The 17,941-nt window shown below is 43.6% G+C and overlaps 1 protein-coding gene across 1 annotated transcript; it reads left to right on the top strand.

Moving 5' to 3' along the window:
• Window positions 1-658: 658 nt before the first annotated feature.
• rel (v-rel avian reticuloendotheliosis viral oncogene homolog) lies at window positions 659-15,718 on the top strand. Its single transcript, XM_047603756.1, has 11 exons — window positions 659-767; window positions 1,078-1,116; window positions 2,284-2,423; window positions 3,778-3,926; window positions 4,757-4,848; window positions 11,986-12,126; window positions 12,727-12,831; window positions 13,027-13,245; window positions 13,326-13,391; window positions 13,498-13,572; window positions 13,653-15,718. The coding sequence occupies exons 1-11, from the start codon at window positions 761-763 to the stop codon at window positions 14,546-14,548; spliced, it is 1,929 nt and encodes a 642-aa protein (XP_047459712.1). The 5' UTR covers window positions 659-760; the 3' UTR covers window positions 14,549-15,718.
• Window positions 15,719-17,941: the final 2,223 nt, after the last annotated feature.

The following is a 17,941-nucleotide window of genomic DNA, read 5'->3' as shown; positions in this document are numbered from 1 at the left end:
ATTATGACCGCCTTCCTAATATCGTGCAGGTCTCCCTTTTTGTGCCCCCGAAACATCAGAGACTGAACATGACACCTTCTGAGGGTGAATTTTTGTGTTAGTGGGGGTTAGTGAGATGTTTGATCAGGTTGGGATCTAGTGAATTTGGAGGCCAGGTCAACGACACCTTGTGATGTTCTTCGTATTTGTTTTTGTAATTGTTCCTAAAGTGTTTTTGTGTCAGGCAGCATCATGTTGTCATCAAGGAGTGTCATTGCTATCGGGTGGGGGTGTCTGGCCTAGTCTGGTCTGGTTTCATCTGGTCTGGTCTAGGTAGATGCTACATGTATACATGAATGAATCCCAGGTCCAAACGCTTCCCATTAAACTTCCCATTGACTCGTCACAGGATGATTCAACGTTACTCAGATCTCCTGTAGTTGGTCATAATGTTATGGCTGATCGGTGCGCGACGAGTTCGTTTTTTATCTCGCGTAAACCTGTTAAGGAATCTACCTGTAACTCGGTTAAATAAAAAAGTTGATAAAGTTAATTTAAAATGTGTTACTGGCCCTTTAAAAAACTTCCCCCTTTGCGCGTCAGGCGGCTCCTGATTGGTCGGAGGAGGCTGTGACGGAGGGGAATTCCCCCCTCGGTCCAACTAAGAGAAAAATAATCTCCTACCCGCTGTCAGTCATTCACTTCCAAGCTCTCCTCAGAGACACAATAGCCTGAAACACAGACGGAGACAGACACAAGAGACACAGTGTGTGCGTGCACCATGGACGGTGAGTGGCAACACCTTCATTTACCGTAGAACAACACAAAGACATTTTAAATACTTGTGTGTTTACTGTAACAACTCTGGTGATTGTTAAAGCTAAATAATCTTCCTCCTCCGCAGTGATTGACAGTGTAATCATTAGTCAAACAACACAAAAGTTGTACACACACAACAGATGTATTGTTTATTTGTCTATCTATTTATTTATTTATTTATTTATCTAGTCGTGTTCTCACCACTCTTGAGTACAGGTGTAGCTGATTTGCATGCATATTTGCCTAATTTGTTCCTATATGTCACATTTTCCTCCTCAGTTATCATGCCCTCCTTGCTAGGGGACGATCCACACCTGAGTAAGTCCACTTTCCCAATTTTCTGCTTGTGTGTTCTTAAAGTTAAGAAGAAAAAACAAAAATAAATTAAAAAAAAAAAATCACTGACTATATATAAATGTGTGTGCGTGTATGCAGTACCACTTCCTCTTTTCTTCTGGTTTATTAGCATTCATTGTTGATTCAAACCTGCGTTTCCAGCATGTGTAAACCAGAAGTTATCCTTATCTTTATGGTTTGTGGTGCTTTTTCTATGTATTGTGTGTTACATGTGTTAGTTCTGCATTGAAGTAGCTGCAAAAAAATGAGGAACACGGGCCGATTTTCTTTTGAGTTGTTTGTGTTATTATGAGTATTGTTGGCTAATTTCCTTTTAGTCTTTTAGAAATGTAACTCGACTTGTCGGCCTGCTTGTTGGATCGTCTGCTGCGTTGTTGTTTTTTTTTTTTTTTTTTTTTTTTACATCATTGTTGAATTCTTGAATTTGGATTCGGGTGTTGCGTTGTATCGGTTTGTTAAACGCTGTGCACCCAAAAGAGAAGAAAAGAAAAAAAAAAAAAAAAAACAGAAACACTTCCCGGATCAGTTTTAGTTCCTCTCTGCCTCTCACACAGGCATCATGTGGGTCTGGTTTTTGTTTCATGCGAAGTGAACCCCTCTTTGCGCTTTTGTTCGAAGGTACAGACCCCGACGTTTTTCCCTTTTTCAGTAACAAGAATCAGTTTGAGAATTTGTAGCATAAAAAAAAAAAAAAAAAAAGGCGCCCCTGCTGCACCCGATCGGGTTAAATTAGTACGAAACCGAGAGATTTCTAGAGATCCAGGTTACATAAGACAACTCTTGACTTGCAGTCAGCTTCAGGAACCATCTTACCCAAACATTTAGGTGTGTAGGGAAACATTTCGACACGACTTCTCGCTCTTTACTGACATCACGTCCACCTCGACGAGCCTCGCTCACCACAGATTTGTTGTTGTCGCAGGGAAGGTTCAGATGTCAGCTGTGGCCTTTCTGCTGGCATCTCCTCTCTGAAACACCTGCTAAAACCCAAACCCGAGTGTCAGGAAACTCAAAACCATAAAATAAAATACAAAAAAAAAAACACATCAAAAAAGCAAATCCCTGCCAGATTCTTTTCAACTCGTATCCAAATCCCTTCACTGACTCTGTCGTCTCCTGGTCCCACAGTGGCCGAGCCGGCGATCCAGATCTTCGAGCAGCCCAAGCAGAGGGGAATGCGCTTCAGGTACAAGTGTGAGGGTCGCTCGGCTGGAAGCATCCCCGGAGAGAAGAGCTCCGACAACAACAGGACGTACCCGAGTCTACAGGTCAGTCAGTCAGAGGGACTCTAACCCTAAATTAGGAGGAGATGGTCACCATCCAATTGCAAAGGATGGGAGTTTGCTTCCCGCCCCTTCGACAGACTAAAGTGTAAAGTTAAAAAACACACCAAATTTGAGTTACTCTGCAGTTAATTTAAGTTTGTTTTTAGAAATGACTTAAGTTTATTTCCTTTGGACTCCAACCCTAACCCTCTAACCCTAAATTGGAGGAGATGGTTGCCGCCTTATCCCAGAGTTGGAGGTTTGTTTCCCCTGAGCAGACTAAGTGAAAAAATGCCCAAAATGCTGCTAAAAACACTCATAACACACCAAATGTACATTATTTTCCAGCTAATTTCATTTTTTTTGGGCGGGAAATTAACTGAATATTATTTGCGATCTCTTTTGGACTCCAACCCTAGACCTCTAACCCCAAATTGGAGGAGACGTTTCCCATCTAATTCCAAAGGATGGGAGTTTGGTTCCCACCCCTTCAACAGACTGAACTTTAAAGTGAAAACACACCAAATTTGAGTGACTCTGCAGCTAATTTAAGTTTTTTTTTTTTTTTTAAATTACTTAAATATTTTTTATCGTCTTTGGACTCCAACCCTATTGCTCTAACTCTAAATTGGAGGACATGGTTATCATCTAATTCCAAAGGTTGAGAGTTTGGTTCCCGCCACTTTAACAGAATAAGTTGTGAAGTGAACAATGGTTACCATAAAAAAAAATTTTTCAAAAACCAATAATGCACCAAATGTGCATTACTTTCCAGCTAATTGAATTGTTTTTTTTTTGGAAATTACTGAACCTTAGTTGTGATCTCCTTTGCACTCCAACCCTCCAAAGTGTAAAGTTAAAAACACACCAAATTTGAATTACTCTATAGCTAATTTTCATTTTTGTTTAATGACTTAAGTATTTTTTAAATCCAACCCTAACCCTCTAACTCTAAATTGGAGGAGATGGTTTATCCCAGATTAACAGACTTAAGTTGTGAAGTGTTGAAAACGCACCAATGTACCTTATGTCAGAAATAATCTGAGCCTTATTTGTGATCTCCTTGACTCCAACCATAACCCTAACCCTAACCATAGATCGGAAATTTACCCCCTAATCCCAGCTAAGGTTGGAAGTTTCTTTCCTCTCACCAAGTTATCCTTTGGAAATACTTAACCTAATGTTGCAGCCGTGTGGTTTTAGCGTGAATGAGGAACACTGGAAAAGTGGTTTGAGTTCCCGCCGAGTGGTGTGTCGGTGTTGTAGGAAAACACACGACAACTGCTATATATATATATACATACATACACACACACATATATATATATATGTCAACACACGTATACTTTCTCCACAGATCCTCAATTATTCAGGCAAGGGGAAGGTGCGGGTTTTTCTGGTGACCAAGAACGAGCCGTACCGACCGCACCCTCACGACCTGGTGGGGAAGGACTGCAAGGACGGATTCTACGAGGCCGAGTTCGGACCAGACCGCAGAGTGATCGCGTGAGTGATCGATATCTACCCTGCAGCCACCGCTGTCCACGCACACAAAACCCCCCACAAAAAAACAAAAATAAAACACAAGCCCGCACTGTAGTAGCAGTAGTAGTAATAGTTGTTGTTGTCATCTGGAGCAATTAGCACCCAAGTCTCAGTCTTAATCAGCAGCGCTGTCGTCACAATAAACACTCTCGGTTTGATCAGTTTGCTCCTCGTATTTCACGTTTCGCTGGATGGTTTCAGAAGAGGAAGAGTGTGAATCAATCAATGACCTCTCAGATACAGACAAGAGAAACTCATACAGCTAACTGCACACACACACACACACACACACACACACACACACACACACACAAAGCATATTTGTCAAACCATGTCTGTGATGAGGGTAGCTAAGTGGGAATTCCCCAAGTGACATCACCCATATTTGCTGTGTGTTAGAGAGAAAAAGCAAAGTTTGTGTGTGTGTGTGTGTGTGTGAGTAGTGGAGCGTATGCACGAGAGTATGAATGAGTCAGTATCTTTTTGTTTTGTATAATCTTGCGAATCCCTCCTGGATTTCTGTCGCGAAACTTAAACGAACAAAGCGGAGCCGAAAGGCAGCTGTTTAAAGTTTTTTAAAATTTGTGAAAGTCGTGAATGAATAATGCGACGCGTTGTTTACCAGCCTGACTGGACGAGCGAGAATAAATTACGTCACGAGCTTTGACCTTTACACACACAAACCTTTTTCTTTTTTTTTAACTTGTGTTCACTCAGGCGTGTGTGTTTGTTTATTTTAATCCGCAGTATCAGTTTCTTATGTTGTTGTTGTTGTGTTAACATTGACACAGTTTCCAGAATCTGGGGATCCAGTGCGTGAGGAGGAGGGAAGTGAAGGATGCGATCGTACAGAGGATGACCAGAGGCATCAACCCCTTCAACGGTGAGTCCAGATCCCTCCTCGCCTTCTTCCTCCTGATTCTCCTCGGCTTTTGTTTGCATCCCCACAGATGTGGTGGATTCTTTAGGGCAGATGTTAATATGGTTAAATATATATAACCGACTTTTTAACACGTTTTACAACACAGACGTTGTTAGAAAATGACCTCCTGTGATGTGTGGGCGTCTGGGAAAACCTGAAAGCAGACGTCACTGAGCCCACTAACATCTGGCTCTAAAAGGAGAAGCATGCAAATGTCACACCTACTCTCAAGAGGGACCGTAGTAGGACTCGTTGTACAGCTTCAGTCGTAATAAATCCTCCTCTTGGCGGCTCAGAAACGGCTAAAAAAACGCCCTAAATGTGAATTACTCTGCAGGTGATTTCAGTTTTTTGGGGATAATACTCAACTTTATTTGTGATCAGTCGTTGTTTGTTCGGTTGCTTCAGCAAGTTCAGAATATTGAGCATATATGAACAGACGGTAGCGTGAAACACTTATAAACTTCCTCTTTTATTCTTAGGTCTGATGAAAGCTTGCACCATTCAGTATTTATTTATTTTTTTATGAGATCAGCTTCTCAGACTCTCGTCCTTCGTTTTTAACTCTCTGAGGACGAACCTCAGTTGGACATTTGTAGCTGAGTCGAGCGGCGTCTTTATTCTATAAAAACTTTCGTTGATACGTACTTTAAAGGTTCCTCTAATCAAAGGAAGCGAAAGACGGCTTTACGGTTCAATGGTTTAATGAGCAGGAGGGCCCACTCTTAGTTCGTTAGTAATTTACTGACTCATCCAGTGGCCCAGAAGGCCCAGCTGTGGCTGCAAGGTCACAACACAACCAAGCTTTAGAAAACTAGGTGATTTCTGAGAGGAGGTAAACAGAAAACACAGAAGGACTTTTTTTTTTTTTTTGAATATTCTGTCTATAAAAAGGTCAGAAAACGAGCTACGATTAAATTCTTTTGCCTTTTTTCGTCCAGAATGCCTTCAACTCGCAACGTCTCACAAGTTATTTACAGTTTACTGCACGTTATAAGAGTTTATTAACTTTAACCGAAGACTAGAGGAAGAGGTGAGATTACCGTAACGAAGCCACATGCAATGTCTTTTCCGTTGGCGTGATTACGGCCATCCAGGATGCATTACTGTCCTGTTTCCGTTTAAAGCAAATAACCTTAATTCCATATATAAAAACAGCAAATAACAAATTAAATCTAGCTACATATAGTAAAGATTGAGTGGTTTCTGCTTAATCTAATGGGTTTAAAAAGTAAACAATAAATAAAAATGGCTTTATCTCGATACCACCGTATCTCTGATAATTTGATGTAAAAGGTGACGTAACAATGAGCTCCAGTAAATGAGTGTATGGTTTTTTTTAAAGCAGATTGTCTGTTTTTTACCGCTAAACGGGCTCAAAACAATTCTCGAGAACTGTCCTCAAGCGCCGGTTTCACGCAGCCGAGCAGATTTTCCTCGCATCGGCTCAGATATCTGCCCTCTCTCCTCTCCACTGCGCTATCTGCACGGTGTTTGCCATTTCCTTTCCTGCGCGCTCTTCATGCTGCGGTACTCGCCAGCAGACAGACACACACACACACAGCGGTTCTCGTGTACAAACAGGCGTTGAGCTACTTCCCCATTCTTGGTCACAGTTGCTCAATTCAGCCGAGTGCAGGATGCCACGTGAGAGCTGGGAATGCAGGATTCATTAAAAAGGGGGAGGGTTGGACCCAGGGAGTTCCCCCGGCTCTCGGAGATGATGATAAAAGTAGGGTAGGGTGCTTTACAGGTCTGAAAACACAGTGGAGGGTATTAGGAGGTTTTAAGGAATCGCGCCTATAGACGCACGCTTTTTAGTTTTTTTTTTTTTTTTTTTTAAGGCTGATCTCTGATCGCTTACAGTCGTTGCAGATACGAAACGTTATCGTGTCTTTTTGATTTGCATCAAGAAGAAAAATTTGCATGCTGTGCCACCAAGTTTCATTGACGAGCACAACGAGGTCGTGGTAGTGGAGTAAAATAGCTGCACACTCTCGGCTTCAGTTGAAGGAACCACAGTGTGGAAGAGGGAAAAATTTCACCCCCTCATGAGTAAAGATGTGAATGAGCGCCTGAAGTAGTGTGGACCTCATCGCAGTCATGGGTTTCCTCCTTTGTCAGACCTCCACTGCAGCTGCCTCTAGTTTCTTTGAGGTTTTTTTTTTTTTCTTTTTTTTTTTTTTGTTCGGTGCATTGCAGCTCGATCAGGATGAGGTTTCCACTTCTTTACCTTCAAAAGCCCCCTGGGTTGCGTTCACGCTATGTGTCAGGTCCATCTGCAGCATCTGCAGCATCTGCAGCAGCAGCGGCGGCAGCAGCATCCAGGCGGCCGTGGTGCATCTGGATCAGTGCGTCCATGCTTGTGTCACTCCCGTGACCCTGGGCGTCGCGCGTTTTTGCACCGATGACGAAATTCTTCGTATCAACCCAACCCTTCCCAACGTACTCTTTCCTTCCCGTCATTCTGCGTCAGATTCCTTTCAGTGTCGTCTAAGCCGCTGCAGAACGGGTCCGGCTTCATTTTCCGTGCGTTTATGTTTCGCGTCAACTAAACTCACAGCGAGCGGCAGATTCCACCTCAGGAGCTTTGACCTGCTTCATTAACGAGGAATATTTTTATTATTATTATTATTAGTATTACGTCACACATGGCTACGCACAGACTCAAACTGAAAACAAAACAAAACAGATCAAAAGTGCGGCACCGTGATTAGAAAGGAGCAGGAAGAAGGAAATCTTATGATGCCTTAAAACATAAACACACACACATGGTCCGTCGGTCAATTACTCGACGCTCAATAACAAAAGGAATCGTCTGTCACACGGTTTTTAAACCGAGGAGCATTTACACACGTCTTCAGCTCTTTCTGTAATGAATTCCACAGTTTGACGCGGTGCACGCCTGGTTTAAAGCCGTCCTTAAAGCTACGGCGCTTTCGAACAGATGATCATAGATAGAAAATATACGTCATACAGTTATATTTTTACATTTTAATGATTCAGTTTGCAGTGCACGCTCCTGACACAGACTAAAAATGAATAATGTTTAATTGTGATTAATCGTATTTCTTAGCGTGGGAGTCAAATACTTTGCTTTTTGCTAATAATGTGCGTAACTCGTTAGCTAAATCTTAAGGTTTCATAAGTCCAGCTTTGATTAAAACCTCTCAGACCATGTTCTTTTTATAACTTGAACACTTTCCGCTGAACGTCTAAAGTAAAAAAAAACGCCCAGCGTCCAAAAACAGTGCAGACCTAACTGGATGTACTTTGCATACTTGTACATATTTGTATTTTCTTGCTCCGTTCCTGTTCGCGTGGGCGGAGGCACTGAGACATGGTGATATTTGACTTTGACACCAGCGTAGTCCGATGAGGTGATGGACTTAATTAAAGAGTGTGAAACTGTGACACAGATGTCTCCTACGTGATCCGACGCTTTTAGCATCTCACGCCAAACGAGCACACCTCCCGCTCCGTTAGAGGCGGCCTCTCCCCGGGTTCGCTGGTAGCTGGTGACATCACGCGCAGAGCCGCTTATAGCTTGGCCGGAGGTCGTCATGGCGACGCCGCCTCAGACTCTGATCGGTGTTTATTTATTGCTGCTTCTTTTTTGTTTCTGTTTTTTTTTTTATTTTTTTCGCAGCTCGAACCTTCCACTCACTTTAGTTCACTTCACTTCTGCTGTGAAACTCAGCTGCTTCCTGTGTCGGAGTGGGGGGGTGGGGGGGAGATAAAATAGTCCTCCCCCTCTTCCTCCCTCTTCCCCTCTCCCTTCCTCACTCACCCTCGCTGACTTCCCTTCCCCTCACGTCTCTGAGGTCTGAGAGTGGACGTGGTCTCGCCCTCACCTGTACGAGGGAGATCTGCCGCGACTTGTTCCCACAATCGCTGCTGTTGAATTTCCCCGTTTTCACAAGCTCGCAAAGGGGAACTGGTCCATTTCACAATCTGAAAATCTGACCTACAGTGTAAAGTTTGCCCGTTTTTTTTTTTTGTCCCCTGGTCTTCATTCAGACGTTCTTTGTTTGGTTGTTTTCTACGGGTCTTGAGAGCTTTTCCCGAATCCTGACTCGAGCCCCGTGGATTTCGCCTGTTTTCGACGCTAAAATGTCAATTTCTCTCGTTTTCGTCCAACTTCTTCTTTCTTTTTAAATATCACTCCACCCACGCAACTCTTTCGGTTCAGTGCCGGGAACCGGTTGTCCAGCTGTTGGACAATGTAAATGTGAAGCGCAGCCTTTGGCGTTACCTCTACAGAATACAATTAATCGAATTGATTTACATTTTGCACTTTGTCTTTTAGTCGTCTTTGTGTCCTCCTGACTGTAGATGATGTGACTCTGTAGGTATTGCCTCAACCAGACTTTTGCATTTTGTGAAACGAGATGAAATTGTGAGTCACGCAGTGGAGACACTTGCTGCGGTGGAGCTCGTCACCTGCCTCCACGTCTTTCTCACTCTCACAATTTGCTCCCACAGTCAGACTACCTAATCAGCGGCCCCCACCCCACCCATGCCAAAACCCTAAAACCACACCGCCAACCCCCTCCCTCCACCCCCCCCCCCCCCCCCCCCCCCCCGCCACCCCCCTTATAACGTCCCCATGCAGCAGAGAAATGCCTCATGACTCTGGGCCCAGTTTCCCTTCTGTCACGCATGCACCACTTCCACCCACGGCAAAAACCCACTTTCCTGCACCTGTCCGTCCAGCGCTTCGCCTCGGACCCGTTAGCATGCACCACTCCACCAACACATGCAGATCGCACCATGTTCCATCAATATTTGTTCTGATAGTTCCGTCGACACGTCTCCCTCCTTCGGTTTCTCCACTCTGTGTGTGTGTGTGTGTGTGTGTGTGTGTGTGTGTCTGCCTCCCACTGCTGCTGCTGCTGCAGACAAAACCTGACGACCTGCACTTTCGAGACCCCTCGTAAACTACTGTGTAACAGTTAGTTGCATTCGTAAAACCCGCTCGGCGACGCACCAGAGGAAAGGGTTAAACAATAATCACTGATGAGTGTCTGGTCACCAATCAGGCATAACATTATGACCGCCTTTGTAATATTGTGTAGGTCTCCACAACAAAGAATGGACTTGGGCCTTATGAGGGCGTCCTGTGTTTGTATGTGTGGATCATCCCACAGATGCTTAATCAGTTTGGGATCTAGTGAATTTGCTGTTTTGTTTAGTTTTTAGTTGTATCTGAAGCGTTTTTGTGTGTGTGTGTGTGTGTCTGTGTCAGGGGTCATCAAGGAGTGTCGTTGCTATGAGGTGGAGGTTCTTAGTGTGTGTTTCTAAGTAACATCCACACGAATGAACGACGGGTCCAAAAAGTTTCCCCATCAAAACACTGACTTCTCACAAGATGGTCGATGTTGCTTTGCTTTTCCTGTCAGTGGTCACAATGTTTTGGCTCGTTTACACGTCTCGGTTGCTGTTTTGGTACTTTAACAACAGCAAACCACCACGGCTTCCACGTTTAACCTACAGATAAATCTTCTAAACCTCCAAAACAAGCGTTAAGTTTTAGTTTTACTCCTTCTGAAGGATTTCCAGCAGCAGCAGCTAGCATGATGTTCACACTCAACACAACACATCCAGTCACACTTACTGTACGTTTTATTGTCATTGCAGCCGTTTCAAAACCCTAAAATAATAATAACAATAAAAATAATAATTTTGTTGAGTAAGTTTGAGACGCCGACTCGGGTCCCACCACTTTCACACACGTCAGGAACCGCCACGGTCACTCGTGCACCCTCTCATCTCTGGCTGTGTGTCGTGCATATACGCTCACTCAGAGAGAGGCACGCACTTTTTCCACTCCATGGTGACGTCGCGCGGCGTCACCGTGGCAACGGGCCGTGTAGGCGGGGATGGCCTAGACCTTTAGCGCGACAGGGACAGAAATCGAGAGGTGGTGGTGGAAGGAGAGAAAGTTGGCAGATGTGAAAGCCTGTTGTGTCTGTGTGTGTGTGTGTGTGTGTGTCTGTGTGTGTGCGTGGGCGTCTCAGTCAGAGCTCTCCCCGCTGCAAAAGGTGTGCGTGTTTGCGTGTTGCCTCTGAGGGCGGCGTGTGTGTGTGTGTGACGCTCTCGTGCATGTATGTATGTATGTGTGCGAAAGTGTGCAGTTGAGAAAGTAGGCCGAGGACGCAAGCGAAGTGCGTCTCTGTGACGCGTTCGTTTTGACCCAAACATGAGGTTTTTTTGTGGGAAAACCACCAACAGAACGACAGCGACTAATCAACCGAACTATCTAATACACGTTTGACACGTTAGAGTTTTAACCGCGCACCTGTATCCCGCTGAATTATTGCAGTAATGATGATATAGTGGTTGAAAAACTTCAGTATAATAGGCGGTTTAGGCTTCTGTGTTGAGTTGCTGATGTACACATCATCCTGCTGCTTCTCAAATGAGTTATTTGGATCAATAAAGATGGACGGTTTACATTTACACGACTCGTCTTCAGTGAAAGTGTCAGTCGCCATTCTTGAAAGAGAAACGGGAAAAATGCACGTCTCAGTTGAGCTACAGAAAGATTCTCTCTAGTCCTGCAGATGTTTATGATCAAAAGGTTTAAGATTTACGCTGAACAAGTCTAAAATCCTTCTTACTAGGGAGAGTTTGGTGGTTCCAACATGTTAATTAACCGTTAATTGGCTTATATTCCCATTAGTTTTACCTTCAAAGCCCAGATAGTGACTGATACTCACGGTCCATAAAATACCTCGACCACCAGCTGTAAAGACATTAATGCAACGACAATGATAGTATATAAAAAAGTGAAGTGAACCTATAAAAACACAACGTGTCACGTATCACAGCCGTGACTTGATCTCTTCGCCTGTGCTGCTGATAGTTTGTTATATTTCAATACCTTTGGCAAACATCTGTGTTTGCTCTCGTCTCGCCCCGACACCGACCATTAGATTAGATTTAGAGTCGACTTTATTGTCTAACCCAGAAGTGCAAATAGCAAACAAGTGCCAAATTAACCCAATAATAACAGGGAACAAGCCACGGCTGCTGTGTTAAGTATTTTAGAATGATTAGCTTATAAAAGATGTGTGTGTTTGTGTTTGACCTCAGTGCCGCGGGAGCAGCTGCTGCAGACGGAGGAGTACGACCTGAACGTGGTTCGTCTGTGCATCCAGGTTTTCCTGCAGGACGAGAACGGCCACTGCACCCGGGGCCTCAACCCCATCGTCACCAACCCCATCTACGACAACAGTGAGTTCTCCGAGCTCGCACCAAACACGCTTACATCACGCCCCAGATCAGCTGTGGCAGCCATATGGTTCTGTTGACTTTCTATTTCAAGAGTAAATATGCTATTATACTACTGTTTAAGTCCCTTTTATCAAAGGACTAATAACTGCAGTGTGTAAGACTTGGGACGTTACACAAGTAGCTGTGATTGCACATACAGTACGTTTAGTTCATGCCGGTGTTTGTTGCTAAACCTGCGTAGATTCTGCCTCAACACTGTCTCAATTATTGCTCTTAGCGAACTAGTTTGCTGTTCCTCGTACGCACATGCACGCGCTCACAGAAAAAAGAGGAAGTTCTTTATACGCACCAACCCTCAAACAACATTGTTACCATGGAGCACTTCCTCTTCTGACAGCAGCAGGCATGTGACATGTGACTCAACCTGCTGAGGATTCAACTGTACGGCTCAATATGTGTTTTTGTTCTGCACAACAAAGGCAAACTTTGAAACCGGCCACGCCGAGCCACGCTTCTCAAAGCAGATTCTGATGTTATCAGTGTCGGCCCCTGCAGTGTGTCGGGGTTTCATATGTGCAAATCGTTTCTCTGCGTCTTCAGGGGCGCCGAACACGGCGGAGCTCAGGATCTGTCGGGTCAACAGAAACAGTGGGACTGTTAAAGGAGGAGACGAGATCTTCCTACTGTGCGATAAAGTACAAAAAGGTAATTGCTGTTAATGTACCTTGCACATTTTACTGCATCCCGCGTAGTTTAATTGGTTTCCCTTCCCTCTCCGTTCATCTTCACCCCCAATTCATTTTTACTTTTCGTAGCCACTGTTCGCCCGCCCACATCTCTTTGCATGTTGATTCAGTTTTTCCTCTCTGGCCATCCCATCCCACCCCACATTTCCCACAGACGACATCGAGGTGCGATTCTTCTCCTCCGACGGCTGGGAGGCCAAAGGCTCCTTCTCCCAGGCGGACGTCCACCGCCAGGTCGCCATCGTCTTCAAGACGCCGTCCTACTACAACACCTCCATCACGGAGTCGATCACGGTGCACATGCAGCTGCGCCGACCTTCCGACCAGGAAGTCAGTGAGCCGATGGATTTCAGATACCTGCCCGACGACAAAGGTGAGAAATAATCACCTTCTTTCTTTGATGATTTCTTTCATATTCTGGTGACGTGTGGTAACAATCCGTGTTTGCTGCAGATCCTTACGGCTACAACGAGAAGAAACGAAGAAGAGAGCATTTAATGAAGATATCAGGATTGTCAAGTAAGCGCCCTGAGACTGAATATTCAATAAATGTGTCGTATTCTGCATGTCTGTGCAAGTATAGATGTATAGTACGTGTTGTAACGGAGACTCTTTCTCTTTTTAGGTGGTCCTTTTGCAGGTCTGGCTATGAACAGGCCAAAGGCGGTGCCTCAGAGTAACCTCGGCCACATGAGGAAAGGTAAGCGTTTGAGCTAAATATGTTAGCATCTTCTAATAATGCCGCCCTACCGTTGTTTTAAATGCAACTGTGTATTTTAGACAACATATACCTAAGGCAGACCCCGCCGACGATGCAGCAGCAACTCAACGTGTTCAACCAGCCCTACAACCCAGGCAGCCACAACGTGATGATGACGTCGCAGGCTTCAAGTCTACACAGCAGCTCTTCTTGGGCGAGTCCCAACTCGGCGCTCTCGGTGGACACGGTCACCGTAAACCCGTCCGGCTCCATGAGCAATCTGCTACGTGCTAACGGCAGCAGGCAGCAGCAGCAGCAGCAGCCGAACCGTGGGTCCGGTTACTCCCACAGCAGCTGTGACACCAACAACGCCCTCCCTCAGCTCTCCACGCAGGACTTGCAGTGCTTGGACACGGGTCCTCAGGCCGCCGCCATGAACCAGTCAGAGTCCCAGCAGCTCTTCCACCAGCAGCATCAACGGGACGACCTCTCCTCCGAGACGCAGGCCCAGAACCACATGGGCGGCCAGAACCAAGGTCTCCAAACAATGTGGAGCACTTTCGGTGCAGTCAACGCAGTTCAGAACTCCTACAACGGTGGCAGAGTCGTCTCACAGGGCCTGGGCTCCTACCCTTTCCTGGAGGGGATGGAAGGGGACGACTTCCTGAAGGGTCTGGTGGGAGGAGGATCTCAGGGCGGCTTCCAGCTGAAGCAGGAGCCCCAGATCACGGTGGGGCAGGAAAGCCACGCGTCCGTCATGCACTCCCCGAGGGAAAGCCAAGGAAATACTTACCACAACCTGCTGCCTCGTCCCATGAGCAACGGCACCAACATGAATCTGCTGAGGCAGGACGGCAGCGGCGCCACCCAGGCTCTCACGAATCTGCAGAATCCTTACATGAACAACGGCATGCCCTCGGATGGACACTTTCAGAATTTGTCCGACTGGATTAAAGCGACTCGGCAAACCGAGTGAAAGGCGCCAAGAAATGAAAAACGAAAGCAGCTCCAACAAGAACACTCATCTTGTTTCTTTCTTTTTTTTTTTTTGCAAAGTCAGAAATTTTGCTTCACCCGAGGCTCAGCAGGCGTTTGCTCAGTGAGAGTTCGATCCATACATGTAAGGTTTTGTGGCAATGACAATGGGTCATCGTCGTTCACAAACAACATCAAGCAAATGGACTTTCTGGATAAATTTAAGACGAGGAGTTGAAGACAAAAGTCTTTGTCATTTTGGTGCCCCAACCTCTGATTTAATTGTTGCGTGCTTGATTGGTTGGTTTTGCTTCCAGCTGTTCTCCAGGTTTTTTGTCGAAACCTCTAAAGGGGTTGAACCATGTTTTTTATTGTTGTTGGTGACTTTATCGCATATTGTTTCCAAGCAAGAGTTACATTATTGAAGAAGTGAATGTATTACTTTCTTTATTTGATTATTATTTTCCCCAGTGAAGTAGGATTCACTGTCAACTTAGTGTATGACAAATGTTTTGTTGTTGGGGTTGAGACACAAGTGAGGGTAATTACTTTTATTGCTTTATTGTCACGGGTTGACTTTTTTTTTTTGTTTCTTTGTAGAAGTTGCTCGTATCTTACTTACGTCTCAGTACAAAAATCTTTTTTTTTTTTTTTTTTTTTAATTATTATTTGTTGTGTTGTTTGTGCACTCTGTACATACATGTTAGCCACAGTTGAGAGTGGAAGCAGTGACCCTGCTGAAACACTCAAGGACTGGCGAGGTACTGAAATTTCCATTGAGGAAGTGGGAGGAAGCACATTCAGTGGTGTCTTTCCTCTGTAATGACTATGTCATAACAGCGATCACATGGATGTGTTATCCAGAGTTCTCAGAGCATTTCTAACATGTTTTATAGATACACACATGTTTAACAGTTGATGCTCTTAGGGAGGATGAACCCCAAAAAAATAAAAATAAATATATATATGTCGCTTATGGATTGATCGACAAACACCTTCTCTCGTGAGGCAACTTTGTCAAACTTAGCCCGGCTAACGTATTTTCTTACTTCTCCAGAAAAGTTTGTTTGGTATATTATATTTCAGCTCTGTACGTGTAACTATTTCTGTGTTTTTCCTTATTATCTGTATGATCAATCTTAATAAATAAAGTGTGTCATTTTATATACGAGCAGTTTTATATTATGTATTTTTTTCTTTTCAGAACATTTAAAGGATACATTTTTCTAATTTATTGCCAAGTAAGAAAATAGCCTTGGTTTTTGTTGCATAAAAAAACTGTAAATTAAGATGAGATAAAACAAATGGCCTGAGTGTGACGTCACAACATTAGCTGGAGGCAAAACAGAGCGAAGCTTGAGACGAAAAACTGTCACTGTCAACCAGGAAAATGTTGTCTTGCTGTATTTTTGGAGCCAAAACTACAAAAACAAACAAAAACTCTAACTTGAAGTTTTATCACACACCAGCCAATGCCAGGTGTAGACAACTTTAGTTTGGCTTTGGCGATTAAAAGAAACATTTGGAGTAAGACAATCACAACAACGCGCACACTTCATATCAGATCAGATTAATATAAAATGCATCGTCAGTTTCAGCCTGGAAAACGTAATTATGACTAATATAAAGTTAAGTTAATCATTATTTGGAGGATTCTTGTTACATGTTAATGCTAATGCTAACCGCTCGCTAACGCATTTTTAGTTGTGTGTTTCAGGGGCGTCCAAGCACAAGTTGCATTTACTACATTACCCTCCACAGTGGTTCAACTTACTTCCTGTAATATCTTTGTTGGAGAGACTTCACTTGATAAAGACAGACCAGACTTTATTAGTATATCCTCCTGAAATACGCTAGCCGGCGTTTACAGGCTATAGTGTTTCATGTTTTGCCTCCAGTTAAGCCCCGCCCCTCAAAAAAACCCCTTCACATTGTTTACAAACTGTGAAGGGGTCTATAGATTTGCATCCGTGTCCAGGGTGAGAAGCACCAGCCATAATCTTAGCAGCACATTTCAGAGTCCTGGAAGCTTGCAGCTCATTGAGGCTTCAGTTTGTTGTTGCTTTTAGAAGAGGCTGCAGCAACTGAGATTTACTCAGTGATTTCACTGTAGAAGTGCACCGTCATTGTTTCTGGCAGGTCGAATGTCTACATCATCTGCTTTGTTTTTTGATTGTAAGTTGGCTGAGGAGAGAACCAAACATATTATTCACACCTCAGAGTGCATTCATAATATTCATATTGATAATAATCATATAGCACTTTTTCTTTAAAAAACAACTTTACAAAGTGCTTTATAGAAACACAGAATTAAAGTAAAAATATATCTATATGAGTTAATAAAAAGAAAAAGACAACAAAAATGCTAGAAATACAGTCAAGAACTTAATTAAAACTCACTCGTGTGCATGTACCATCAACTGTCTGTTGCCTGCTAATATAACATTTATAGGGCTACACACTGTTTAATGTAACTGTAATTAATGATTTAAAGGTGTTTGAACTGACCCTTTGCAACTTTGCAACAAGTAAAAGTTGATTTCCTCAACAATTCACTGTTTCCATTGGTAGCTCCTCCTGCGCACCTGCTTATATTACATGTGGGGTTCCTCAGGGTTCAACTATAGGCCCACTTCTATTCAGTCTATAAACATGAAAAAAATTATCCAAAGACACAACATCTCCTTTCTTGATACATTGATGTTCATCTGTATTTTACATCTTTTATATGACATGTTGAATGTGAAGTTCTTTTCTTTTAAGGTGCTGTATAAATGAAGTAAACTAAAAAAAAATAAGCTTATGCAGGCAGATGTGTTGGGACGCGACTTCAACATCACTTAATCCGTGAAGGGTTTGTGATGAGGATCTTCAGGTGTGTTACGTTTCGTGGGGTGAACGAGTCTCTCTGACAGATACATGTCTCAACAACATGATCATCAGACTGAGTCAAGTGACTTTGCACTTTCAGTTTAAGCTGCATTCAGCCTGCGTCCTCGTGATACTTGTTTCATTTTGATTTTGGTTGTGGTCAAAATGCAATTCCCTTGTGTCTCGGGCAGACAAAACTATATACAAAAAAAAAAAAAAAAAAAAAAAAATGAAGAAGAAATATGAAATGAAACAGTTTTACAGCCCCGAGCATCGAAACTAAGTTTTTGCTCAACTGAAACCTTCAGGTCACAAATAAAAAAATAAACGTTCAGCATCAGAGAATATTCACAAATAGTATCTTTGTTTACAATCCTCATGTCTTATATCGTACACCGATCAGGCATAACATTATGACCACCTTCCCTATTATTCTAGTCTCCAAAATAGTCTCCAAAACAGTTGTGACTCATCGTAGAGTGGACATGGGCCTTCTGAAGGTGTCCTGTGTTTGTTTCTGGTA

The sequence above is a fragment of the Mugil cephalus genome, chromosome 13 (genome assembly GCF_022458985.1).
Source record: "Mugil cephalus isolate CIBA_MC_2020 chromosome 13, CIBA_Mcephalus_1.1, whole genome shotgun sequence".
Lineage (NCBI taxonomy): Eukaryota > Metazoa > Chordata > Actinopteri > Mugiliformes > Mugilidae > Mugil > Mugil cephalus.
This window is presented reverse-complemented; position numbering and strand designations above follow the sequence as displayed.

Coding starts and splice junctions, on each gene's coding strand:
- rel (XM_047603756.1), top strand. Junction 2,424..3,777: donor GGACGTACCCGAGTCTACAG/GTCAGTCAGTCA, acceptor CTTTCTCCACAG/ATCCTCAATTATTCAGGCAA. Junction 13,392..13,497: donor GAAGATATCAGGATTGTCAA/GTAAGCGCCCTG, acceptor TTCTCTTTTTAG/GTGGTCCTTTTGCAGGTCTG.